Source organism: Falco rusticolus, chromosome 8 (genome assembly GCF_015220075.1).
Source record: "Falco rusticolus isolate bFalRus1 chromosome 8, bFalRus1.pri, whole genome shotgun sequence".
Taxonomy (NCBI): domain Eukaryota; kingdom Metazoa; phylum Chordata; class Aves; order Falconiformes; family Falconidae; genus Falco; species Falco rusticolus.
The window spans coordinates 50,782,556-50,795,608 of NC_051194.1; the positions used below are offsets into that span (position 1 = coordinate 50,782,556).

A 13,053-nucleotide genomic window follows, 5' to 3' on the forward strand; every position below is an offset into this window, starting at 1 on the left:
TGGCTGGGACAGCATCTTGTCACCCCAGGCAGAGGCAGCATCCTCCCTGCTCACACTGCTGCTTGCGCACGATGTTTCCCGGTGGAGCTCAGCAGGAGGATGTGTCAGGTTGTCAGCCCGTTTACCTGCAGAGGGGAGGCAAGGTCTCACGCACTGTTCAGGTGCATCTGGGCTTTTTTGTTGGAGCAGCTCTAGGTTTGGGGGTGAGCTCAAAGCAGCTGTGGCCTTACAGTCTGAGGTGCCTCAGGGTGCTGTGAGAGGCAGCGGGGCAGCAAGCTCCTGTGTCTCCTGCTTGATGGGTGAGTTGAGGAATGCTGTCCTGCCAGCGGCTCAGCTCTCCCTGCCTGCCCCTGGGTGCTTGCCCTGGCTGGAGGCTGGCCTTGCCCAGAAAGCCTCTCCTCAGTCTTCCCTGTTAACAGTTTTAGCTGTTGATCTGGTTATTTCTTTCTGCCTGGGGAGAAGATAACTGTTTTTGCCTTCTTTCCCTTGCAGACATTTCAGGCCAATGAGGATGCCACAGAGGTGGTTCTCAACAAGATCCACAGCCCGGTGCTCACACGCTTCGTGCGCATCCGTCCCCAGAGCTGGCACAACGGCATTGCCCTGAGGCTGGAGCTGTATGGCTGCCGCATCACTGGTGAGGGTCCTCTCCTCTCCTTGGCCTCAGCCCTCCTCTCTGTCCCTCTTACAGCCTGTCCTGGGGTGCTGTCCCCTGCAGCTGTCATGGGCTGCTTGGGGTGGGGATGGTGACACTATGAGCAGCATGGAGGCACCCAACCCAAGGGATGTGCTTGGGGGAACAGGCACCCAGACCCCAGAGGCAAGTGGGAAGCACCCAGTGCTGGTGCTGGTTCAGTGCTCAGACCTTAAACCTGTGGGGAAACCCACGAGTGCTTTGTTCAGCTGCCCTGGCTGTTCATGCCCTTTCTTTCCCTACAGATTCACCTTGCTCCAGCTTGCTGGGAATGCTTTCTGGCCTTATCCCTGACTCACAGATCTCAGCCTCTTCCATCAGAGGCTATGACTGGTCTCCCAGCATGGCCCGCTTGGTGAGCAGCCGCTCAGGCTGGTTTCCCCGCGTCCCCCAAGCCCAGCCTGGGGAGGAATGGCTGCAGGTGGACCTCGGCATCCCAAAGAATATCAAAGGCGTCATTATCCAGGGGGCTCGTGGAGGGGACAGTGTGACCACCACTGAGTCTCGCTCCTTCGTGAAGAAGTTTAAGGTGGCCTACAGCATGAATGGAAAGGACTGGGACTTCATCCAGGACCCTAAAACAATGCAAGCCAAGGTAAGCAGTACCTGGAGCAGCTGCAAAATGAGATATCTTTCTGGCTATCTTCAGTCTGCCTGATGAGGTCTTGGGAAATCAGCTGTCAGTCCCCACAGAGACCTTGGGACTTTGGGTTGTCACCATGAAATCCTAGGTTGTGTCCCCTGGTGTGGCTCCTAAGCTGCCCTGGAGGCTGTAGTTCCACCTTGCCTGAAGGAAGGCAATTTCCCTTCATTTCTCATTGTGGACCAGGTCTGGGGATGTGGACATCACCTGCTGGTCCTCCCAGCTCCTGCAGGTCGGAGCGCACAAGATGGTGTGTTTGGTTATGTTTGACAGAAACTAATTACGCATTTTAAGGGGAAAGATGTTGCTGTTGTGGCTTACACCTCTGGAAGAGGAAGATGAATCACAACTTCTCTTTGGGAAATGTGCTAAATCTTAAGTCCCTTTTGCCACACTGGAGTGACCCTGAAATTCCCCATGTTTTTCCCATATCACTGGAGTTCCCCATAATCTTTCCACTTAGCAGTATGGGAGTGACAGGGGGCTTGAGGAATAAATGAATTCTCTGCTCCTGTCTGTTCTGGTTTTATGCAAACTCATCTGCTTCTGAAAATTTGGGTAACTTTTAATTTTTCCTGATCCTACAAATGAGTCTTAGAAGGCCTGATGCTATCTTTAGCCCTCTGTTTATTCCCCACAGACTTGAGTTCATGCACGTAAGCTGAAAAGCAGCAGTACTTGGACTGTGAGGAAGAATGAGCGTTTACACTATATTAGAACATGCAGTAGCTTCTTTATTTGCCAAAGGACAAATCTGATCTTATTTATATGTGAAGTCAGTGGATATTTCCCAAGCTTCCCCTGTGTGGCTTGGATCAGAATCTGACCCCTGGGTATAAAGCAGAGGCCAAGAGAGATTGTGCAAGTTTCTTAAAAACAGCCTATCTGGTCCTTATGAAACTGAGCAGGAACAGCCCAATTTCTGTTCAGATGGACTCAATGGCCGCTAGTCGGACAGCTAAACGATTTCAAACTGTGGCTGCATCCTGCCAGACCCAAATTATCAAGTCTGGTGGAGAGCATGTGGGACACACGCATCACTTGCCTTCCCCACCCCCCTTCCTCTCTTTCTCTCTCTAGCTTTTTGAAGGCAATATCCACTACGATATCCCTGAAGTCCGGAGGTTTGATCCTGTTCCTGCCCAATACGTCCGAGTGCACCCAGAGAGGTGGTCCCCAGCAGGAATAGGAATGCGTCTGGAGGTGCTGGGCTGCGACTGGACAGGTAGGAGCCCCTGCACCTCTGCCCACTGGCTCCATCGGGGCTGCAGCAGGCACTGAACGAGCAAGGTGCATGTGTAAGGTTATATCTCTCCCTGTAGTCCCACCTCAGGGCCGTGCCGTGGCAGGGAGACTGCAGCCACGAAGGCAGACCCTGCAGTGTGGCCTGACCCCATCTTTTTACTTCCACCCTAAAAAGTACTGGCCTTGATGCAGGATGTAGCAGCAATGTTTGGACCCTAATCTAAGCTTTCACACAAAGCCCCATACAGGAATTCTCCCCAGCTCCCCTCTCCCTCCTTTCAGATTTTTTTATCTGGATGTGCAGGCTTTCCCAGTCTCTGTGTTAGATAACATTTGGGCTTTTTAATCCACATGGGTAAGATAAAAAATAGGGAGAGAAACAGAGGTGCAGAAGAGGGGTGCAGTAACCAGTACAGGTAACCTGAGTTGCCATGATAAGGCTTTGCTGTAAAAAGAAACGTCCCTCTCTCACTGAACCCCATGTTCCTTTTGCAGAAAAAAGATTGGGGATTTAACTCTACAACATCTCTACAGCATCCCTAAGACCAGGGAAGTTTGTTCACTTTTGCCCACCTGTTTTTCACAAGTGTTATGCCTTGCAGCCACCATTGTTTTTAATACAGAGGTGAAAACTATCTAACACACTCACTGGGATCAGCAAAGGTTGTGCCTCTGACCCTCTGAGGCCCAGTGGTGATTGATAGCTCCATGGTTTCATCCCCAAAAGCCAAAAACACACCCAACAGCTCATTGGGTCTGATGCTAGCTTTTCAGTGCCAGTGGTTAGTTGTCCCTTTTTAAAATTTATTTTATTTTTTAATAATCTGCTTAAATCTGAATCTGGTGTCCAGATGTCAGTGATAAAGAGGTATGATTTCTATTTTATAAACACATCTGTAGAAGGCATTTTGTCATAAGAATTCCCATTCTAGGAAGCTTAAAGGATGCAGAGGTTTTTTCCACCCTTTTCTGGAGTCTGTACTACCCTTTCCTTGGGTGATGTGCTGTGAGATGCATTACAAACACTTAACAGCAAATCAGACAACACGCGTACACACAGTTAATAATGATCATTTTTCACCTTTGAAATCAATGGCAAATCTCCCCCTGGACTGGGAATCCATTGTAAATTATCTGGACTTTAAATCAAGATTAGATCTGAATTTAAATCTTACAGCATCTTTGGGATGTTGTAGGAGAAGCAGGCGCCGTGGCTTTCATGCGAGCAGCGGGAGCTGAGGCTCCATGTGGAAGTGGTCAGGCAGCTCCTGCATTGCTGCTGCCTGCAGCTCCCGGGAGTCTCCAGCAGCCCCATCTCTGCAGACCGCTGCTGGCTGGTGCATCACAGTGCTGCATCACTGCTGCAAAGGGAGGCAGTTGCACAAGACCTCTGACCATGTACACGTCAGCCCCACCATTGCGCTCCTCCAAATCAGAATAAGAGGGACTTGGCATCCCCAACTTCTTGTGCTATTTTTTCCAAATTTTCTTCTATGGCTATGTCCACGCTTAGTTTCAGTATCAGCAGTAACAGCCCATGTTTTATCCAGGCAGGGTGGTTTATGGTCATTTCTCAGTGTGGCTGTCTAATCATTTCCACATTGCAATGTTTAAAACTCAACTGCCAAGTCATAAATATTCGTAGCTTTATTGATCTAAAGGCATTCAGCTTTCTAATCAGAGCAGGGCTTGTAATCTTGTGGATTCACCATGTTATAAAAAGCATTTGTATCCCTGATGCAACCTGGGGAGCAGAGATAGCCCATAGCATTATCTGCATGCTAAACCCAGGCTGGCTACAAGCAGCAGTCCTCGACAATGCCAAGGTACAGCCCTCCTTCGCTGGGAGGACCCAGGCAAGTTACAGAACTGGCTGTGAAAACCCAGGCAACCACACTTGCTTGGGAACAAGATTAAGAGATGGATTAAAACAAGCTGATTGAAAATATTTTCAAGTGAGGGCCTAAGCCCATATGTACCCTGCACAGCTGTTTCTCTTTCTTATCGGCAACAAGCATCTTAATTACCAAGTCAAACAGGTAACTGAACAGCAACTGAGCTCACAAACTAGTTGGCTAGTACCTCAAAAATTGGGAAGCAGAGAGTCAGCAATTGGCTTCTTTCAAAGACCTGCCAAAATTTTTCCTCTGAAGAGTGGAGATTGATGAATGTTTACTTGCAGCTGGTTTTCTCTCCTTTGAAGTTCCCAACATCTGGTTTCAATTGCACAGTGACTTTGCATTTTGATCAGCAGTTACCACCAGTTGCACAGACACTTGCTGGGTCAGGGAGAGAGAAAGCAAGCAAGCAAGATCTCTTTTTCACTTTCCATTTCACACATCACGTTGTCCTGCCTGCTATTTTCATTATCTCTTGTAACCATCGTGTTTCAGCTCTGCCATGGTAACTGATTTTTCAAGATACGTATCTGTGGCTTGTCCAGGGCAATGCAGCACTGTTGATTTACATCCTCTCAGCATCTGTGTCCCGTATGGGACTTGGCTTTCAAGGTCCTTCCACATTGTCATATTTCAGCTATAAATCTCAATATACAAGAACAACAACCTAAAAAAATGTACCAGCTCTAAATAACTTGCAGCTTTTGATATGTTGCCTTCACCTGCTGCTTTTTTTTTTTTTTTTTGTTTCCTTTTTTATGACATTTTTCTGTGCCTGGCTGCTTGCAATTTGCTTCTTTGTTGCATTTGGAGTTTTATGGGGTTGTAACAAATTTGAACTGACAAATTAAAAGACTTTGAGGTTATTTGGTATTTTATCCTGAACAAAAGACAGCCAGTGGGGAAAAAAAAGTAAAAGAATGCTGAGAGTTTATGTGCAACATGTTTAATAACAGGAAAATAAAAGGGCAGAAAGGAGCCTATGGAAAATATTCAATGTATTTAGCCATTTCCTCCTGCTTCTGGCTTTATTAAATGATATCCTGAAGGGTGCCGACAAAGAAACACAATCACACATAACTGAGCAAAGCAGCCTCTTTTTAAAAGTGGAAAGAATCAAGCCTGCTGTACTCCAGTTAACGCGCCCGTAAAAGGAGAGACTGCTGGAACCTAATGTCGTTTACTGTTGATCTTAATATCCTTCCCTTTCTTGCTTAAATTTCCCTTGACACCTGCTTGGAGGTTGTTTCACACGGGCCATGTTGGAGAGAGGGAAATTGGACAGAGACCCTTTGAAAGCGTAGTCAGGAGCCTGGAGTGTGAAACCAGATGCTTTCTGCAGCGAGCCAGAGCGCACTAGGGGATCCTCTGGGTCCGCTTGTGGTTACGTCATTTGTGGGTTTGAGTGACTTGTTTTATAAATTGGCACAATTGGTGGGAATGTTGTGTGTGGTTTTTTTAACGTGTCATATGCCTTTATGAAAGAAAAAGACATTCTGCCTGTGATCTCTCTTATCCAGTAATGACAGCTAAGTGGATTGCCAACACCAGTGTCGTTTAAAAAATTAAGAGAAAAAGTAGCATGTATGTCTAGAGGAGAGCCTTGTCCAACAGGAACTCTAAATCAAAAGAACTCCCATATGGAAACAGCCAGTTCACTTGAAGTTCAAACCATGCTGACATTTGTAACACGTGGAAATCTCATGGTATTCTTGTTCTATGTCTTCCTAACATTATAAGAACACGAGAAAAAGATTTTTTGCTTTGTTTCCTCCTACCTGGGCTTTTTGTACTGTCTGTGGCAAATAGCATCTCTGCTCCATTTTTTTCAGATGTAAAGCCCACTGCAGAGACACTGGTGCCCACTTTGAAGAGCGAACAGACCACCACCCCATACCCAACTGATGAAGAGGCAACAGAGTGTGGTGATAGCTGTGGAGAAGAGGAGGGTATGTATCAGAGCAGCACATCTTCATCTCAATAAGGGATGGGTTAAGAGCTAAGCAAATACTCTTATCTTCCCATTAGTTCCTATACATGGGGCTGATTCCTGGAAAGCTTAGTGTAATATTATTAGTGATAGGCCAAGATAAAAAAACCCAAACAAAATCTGATAAGTTATATCAAGAAAGGATGCAAGAGCAAGAGATAGCAGCTAATTCAGTCCCTACGGTACGGGACTTGAAGAGCTGTTCTCCCAGCTTCCTTACGTGACCCGAGGAAACTCACTTAGTGCCCTGTTTAGAGTCACCTGTGTTCCAGATCCCCTTGGCTGGATGTCATAAATTCAGAAGGTGATTCAGGAAAGAGATTCAGGCTGCTCGGTATGCTGAGCTCCTGCAGAGGTCACAACTGTGGGAGTAAATCACGACACGTAGAGAAGGCTGATGTCCTGAACACCTATCTGTTAAGGATCATCTTCCCTAATATCAGCTGCTTAAAATTTCGGAGGACAGTTTGAGCGCCTTGTGCCAGCAGCAGAGAGAGGGGAACACTAACTCCAGGCAGGAGTTTGTCCTCCTGGCCTTAGATGGCTGTCAGATATACAGAAATGGTTTGGTATCTGTGGTGCTTGCCTGCCTCTACTGACTATAGAAGAGGCTGAACGTTAGTTTAGACTACGTGCTGTGCTTGTTAAAAGCCAGTGCTGGGGGAGCTAAGTTTCTCTGCCTCAGATTCCTACCTGTAAAAGAACAGACATCATATTCTGCTCCTTGCAAGGGGGATGTGAGCATCTAAAGCTTGTGAAATGTCCAGATTAAGGAGAGAGGGCTTGGCAGAGCTGTGCAGTATGCAGGAGATACGTGCCCCTGGGCACAACAGCAAAGCCTGGGCCTCAGCGCTGGGGCTGAGGCATTTATGCAAGGACTGCAACAAGAAATCTCCTGAGGAAAAGCTGCCTTTTGAGATATCTCCTAGGACTTCTGTCATTTCAGCTTCCAGCCCCAGAGAAAAAATTTAAAATAAATAAATTCTAAAAAGAACATTAACTGGCTTTTTCACACCTCCCATCAGGATTCTGCTGTAGTTCAGTTCTGGAAATGCAAGTTGCAGAAGTATCTCAAAGGGCCTGATGCTTATTGCTTTGCCTCAGTGATAAACTTGTGCAACCCTGCTACCATTGAGGCATGTGGGAAACTGCAGAGAGGAAATTTAGGCCAGTAATAATCTCTGCAACAACACAGTTCCTGGGTGCAGTCCAGGGCAGGAGAGCAAGCGGAGTATACCATGGAGCGTGGAAGCAGCTTTCCCATCAGCTTCCCTCAGATTTAGTAACAATTTTCATTCTGGTACTCCATAAACAATGAGTGTGTTTCTCTGGACAATCAGATTTATGACAGCCAAACAGAAACAATGCTGCTCTCCAGGGTATGAGATTAGATTGGAATAAAAGGATGCATGATCTGCATTGTTTTATTTCGGAGTGGGAGCATGTAAAGAAAGCCCTCTGCCCCTCACAGCAAAGTTCCCTGATGCCTATCGCTTGAGTCATTCACCTCCTCCTGGCTATCACTCACTTTGTGGGCACTGTGATTTAAAACTTCCTCTTTGCTCAGGAAAAACCCGGCCTATAATTGGACTCTGACGTGCATGTCCGCTGAGTCTTTGGGATGGTCTCGGATCTTTTCTGCAGCCTCTGTGCCTTCTGGCTGTTTCCCCAACTGAAGGAGCCAGCAGCTGCCTTGCTGCTACGTGCAGCCTCTGGTATATGCCCTCCTGCCCACAGACCTGTCTCTGCAGGAAAGCTCTCCAGAGCTTTTAAAGCTGTTGACACAGGGGAATTAACTCTGCTTCTGTTTCACAGATGAAAAATTAAATGACTCGCCCAAAGACCATGTGGTGAGTCCATAGTGGAGCTAGAAATAGAGGCTGGCTCCTTTCACTCAGAATCCAAAAGCCTGAGCTCATGGTGGCCCCATGTTTCCCCTGGTAGCATTTCCACAAGAAGGTAGGAAGGGGTGAGTGACAGCTCACCACGTTGACAGACAGCTCCCGTCTGGTGCAAGTGGCTAGATCTGTCACTCAGGAGCTGGGTTTCTGGAGCACTTGAGATTCTCCTTTTGGAGCCAGAGCAGGAACTGATCAGCACAGGGCACTCAGGAAGCGCTCTTCCCTGACATTTAAGAAGGCATTTAATATTTGACCACTCCAGGGGCTGAAGAGAAGGTGCTGATTAGAGTCTGCAAGCGTTTGGTACTGGCTTTTATATTTGCTTAGTTTGGTGGATTAGCCACAGGACGTGGTGTGAGCATTTTGATGATGCAGAATTTAAGGCTGATCCCTGGAGCTGACGAAATGTGAGATGGGTTAAAAGCATCAGCGTGAGTGAGATTTCATGCTTTCTTCAGTATTTATGGCTTGCCAGCTATTTTAGTTTTGGCTTGTTTTTTAATAGCAACCCTTCACGGGCAGGTCATTTTTTAATCCAACTTTATTATTTTGCTTCTATTTCTTTTCGTAAGATTTCCACCTCCCTGTGAACTTCAACTGCAACTTTGATCTCCCTGAAGACCTCTGTGGTTGGTCACATGACTTGGCAATGGGTTATACGTGGTCTGTGCAGCCTACAAGCACCTGGATGGGCGACTCTGAACCAAGCTCTGAGACTGTGCCTGGTAAGACGGTTAATACCGTACCAAAACAGGGAAGAGGGAGCTGATGGGGCTTTCTCCGTGTGAACAGTATGACTGATTATTGGACAGCTGTCGAGAGTTGTGAAGGCTGTGCAGAGCTGAACGTTTTCTTTTGTGGAAGCTTTCAGATGCTTTGCTGTATGGTTCATGACTTATTTATAGGTCTGTGACCGCTGGCACCGAGTTGTACTAACTATCCTCTTGAGATAGCCTTGAATCAGACACTGGGCTTTGAACCCCCTGTGACTATGAAGGTTAGCCCAGGCTCTGTTCCACATTCTGTTCCAAACATCTTCTGTAGGACCCAGTGCTTTTTCTGCAGAATGCATTTCCTCTTTTGTTAGAGATGCATTTCTTCCTCCCATATGTTGCTCGGGCTGCCTATAGTCTTCAGCTATTCTGCACTCCGGGCTTGCATAGGCTGGATTTCAACCTCCTCCAAGTGAAAGATGAGCTAAGCCCTAAAAATGCTGAAATATGCCAGCATCTTGCTGTTTGACTTTTGCTCTTTTTCTCTACTGTGCTTTAGAAGCAGAAGATTTGCATGAGCATGGCAGAGCCTAATGTATGGAGGACCTCACTGAGATGTGCTGGCATGGGTTGGAAGGGAGCCTGCCTCTGGCAGTGTGGTTGATAGATCAGGTTCTTCAGCCTCACATCTTGGAACTTGCCCTGGGACTAGTGCCCTTGCTTTACCCTTACTGACTTTGTGGCATGGGTGGCATGAAGAACATTTGCCAGTTTCCTTGTGACAGTTGACTGCATCACTGCAGCATCGCTTCTCTTCACTATCAGTCATTGCTTATCAAACTCAGGGCTCCCCCAGGGAGAGCTGGCTGATCTTACCTGTCTGCAGCTCTGCTCCGATGCCTGGTGACTCCAGTGTTTCTGTGCCATGCACCCAGGGTGCCATGCATGCTGTGGGCTCCTCCCCGCCCTCCCCCCAGTGAGGTTGAGTCTCGAGATGCAAACATTCAGGCGAACCTGTTAGCCACCTGGCAGAGGCACTGGCCAGATTGGCAGTGCTGCCAGCCAGTTGGAAAGCCGTGCAGCCAACACCTGGTAGGCAGTGCTAAAGAGGAAAATATGTATTCCAGAAACATATGGGAAGAGGAGAATCTGCTACATCTCCACACACAAATCACCCCCACATAAATGCACACATCATTTCTCTCTTCAGCTCCTGAGGTGCTCGGCATTTTCCAAGAGACACGGTAATGCTGTTAAGTGCAACATATATGGACATCTGACAAATTCTTTGGCATGACATAGGGACACTGTGTCTGCTATGGAGAAAAATATTTTCATATTTCAAGTGTTTATCTCTTCAGCATTTGAGTGCTTTGGAAGATTAATATCTGGAGCTCAGTGCAGCCTCAGGCAACAGGAGAGAACACTTACAGCAAGCCCCAGACTTAATAACCCTCCCCATCTCTTTTGCTGTAATAATGTTTAATTAATATAAGCCTCCTGCAAGTAGGATAAAAATTACTTATTTTTATAACTCAGACTCAATTTTTCATTTCATTTCCTCTCCCTTGAGTCTCCCTACAATTAGTTGGCCATAGTTTCTTAGAAGACTGTGTCGTATGTGCGCATGCGCGTGTGTGCGCACGTGCACAGTCCGGGAGAGGCTGGTGCTGCCTCAGATGGCTCAGCAGGCAGTTTTGGGGGGGTTTTACCCTTCTTCTACCCTTTCTTCTCTTTCTTAGTTAGTTAAGAACTGCAAAACCTCATTGCTGTGGCCAGGGGAACATTCTGCTACTGCGCTCAGTGATGTAGTCTCGTGCCGGTGCGCAGAGCTCTGGGTTACGGCGCCGGGCTGAGCCAGGCACTGAAGCACGGACGGGGTGCAGGCGCTCGGCAAGTCATGGGCAGGGGAGGAGGAGGAAGAGGAGGTGGCTGCTGCAAGGGCTGAAGTGACTTGCCCACAGTGCTGGAGGGTGCCAGCAGCAGGCACCTGGCACAGGCTGAGGGTTGGTTGTTGGCACTGCCGTGGCATCAGCATCGGGCAGAGATGAGCCCTGCCGGCGGCTGTGCCGCTGCCTTGCCCATGCCGCACCAGGCTGCAGAGTGGCCGGCATGCAAAGGCATCGCTGCCCTGCCTCGCTTTGGTCCTGCTCTTAGAAATGAAGAAGACAGGACACAAAAGGAAACAACTATTTGCTTTTTTCCTCCTCACACAGCTTTTAAAAGCAACTCAAGAAACATGAAACAGAAGCGATGCCAGCCCCTCGGTGGGACAGAATCGAAGCATTGTTTAGTTCACACTCCCCCATTCTTCCCCTGCCTTTCCCTCACGTTCCCTCCAGCGTTTTGTTTCTACTTAGAAAATTCATCTTCAGACTCCAGGGAGCAAGGAATGAAAAGCCCTTGTTCAGGGTGGTCTTTTCTTGTGAATTCCCCACCCTGGGGTGAGCAGTTGGGTGAAGGAGAGCAGCTGTGCTTGGTTTAGGGGCAGGGCAAAAGCTAACGGGAACTCAAAGCTGCTGGATCCCAATTTACTCGTGATTTAAAGGTGCTGGCCTGGGCTAGAAGCCTGGGCTGCTCCACAGTAGCAAGGAAATGTGCTGTGCCTTTAAGAGCCATGTGGGATGTGTTTCTACTTCTTCTGAAAATTGCAAAACAAGAATTAAAATTAAAAGGAAAAAAAAAAAATAATGAAAGGAGGACCCCTGGCTCAGTCTGCATGAGAGAGGGGGGGGAGGAAATGACCATGGTGAAATATCCTCTGTGAGGCACTTGATTAGAAAAGTCTGCTGAGAGACAGGCCTGAATTCCTCAGATATCTCCCGATTTCATTTTATGCGCTGTATGCAATTCCTCCTCGTCTTTGGCACGGAGGACTTCTCAAGACTGACAAGACACCCACTGCTCTCATTCCACTATTTTTATTTCCAAGATACTCTTTCAGGCAGCTCTGCATTTCTTTTTTTAGCCCTCTGTTCCTTGGGCTCTTCACACCATGGATTAGCTCCACGTCCTCTCCTGCAGGCTCCCGTTACATGTCTGGGGACCCTGTTGGTGGAAGTTGACCCAAAGTGCCCAACTCAGCAGAAACCCAGCATGGTTCCAGCTGTTACCCTGCCCTTTGCAAGCCTAGAAAATACTGTTTCTCCCTTTTCCATGCCCCCACAAGAGATTGCCAGGATTTTTCCCTCTATGGATTTTCAGATGCTTCCTATCTGTAGAAAGATTCCCCTTAGCTGCACCTAGCAAGCTTCAAGGAGCAAAAAGTTCAGGTTTCAGTGAGGTTTCGAGCCCCTTCCTGCTGCATGCAATGTCAATGTGCCATTTGTGTCAAGATAGAGAGAGGTCTTAAGACCTGAAAAGAAATCTGGGTTGGTAAGTTGGGCACCTCAACTCTTCACCAACTCTGAATTTCACCAGGGTCTTGATCCTGAAGGGTGTAAAAATCCTGGGTTATATCCGCAGCGGGTAGGTGCAGTTGCATTGCTCTCAGTGGTGCTACACTATCAAGCCGGCACTGAAAAGCTGGAATTCGTGTAAGTCATTTTTTTCCCCTCCAGTTTTCTTGCAGTCGTTAAGTAAATATCTTATGGCCCTAGAAGAGCACTGTGGGATCTGCACCTCCACCACACAGTGCTTCTCATTTGGGGGAGCATGGCAGCAGGGTCAGAGCCCTGGCAGCACTGTGAACCCCACGTTGTTCGGATGTCGGCAGCTGTACATGCACACGGAAAACAAAGCGATTTTAGCCTTGCGGCTCTCCAGACCACATAGCTCTTGGGCTGGGCTGCAAAAACCCACCGAGGGCTTCTGTTGTGGGCCGTGGCCTTTCTGGCTTTGAGGGTGAGGAATGCTGCTTATTTGGGTGGCAGGCGCTGCAGGGAAAAGTTTATTTGTTTCGAAGCATTTCCAGCAGAGGGGTGTTTGTAGTGCATTGAAGTTTTATAAGAGCTATTTTTTTTTAAGGAA

At 47.6% G+C, this 13,053-nt stretch overlaps 1 protein-coding gene across 6 annotated transcripts in view; it reads left to right on the plus strand.

The window, feature by feature from the left end:
• The window catches only part of NRP2 (neuropilin 2), a 90,714-nt gene that overhangs the window by 45,816 nt on the left and 31,845 nt on the right, over positions 1-13,053 (plus strand). For all 6 annotated transcript variants that reach the window (XM_037397718.1, XM_037397720.1, XM_037397719.1 and 3 more), the window contains exons 8-12: positions 493-637; positions 940-1,289; positions 2,418-2,562; positions 6,313-6,429; positions 8,944-9,096. In XM_037397718.1, coding sequence (XP_037253615.1) covers positions 493-637; positions 940-1,289; positions 2,418-2,562; positions 6,313-6,429; positions 8,944-9,096 — 910 coding nt within the window. The remainder of the gene's footprint in view (positions 1-492; positions 638-939; positions 1,290-2,417; positions 2,563-6,312; positions 6,430-8,943; positions 9,097-13,053) is intronic.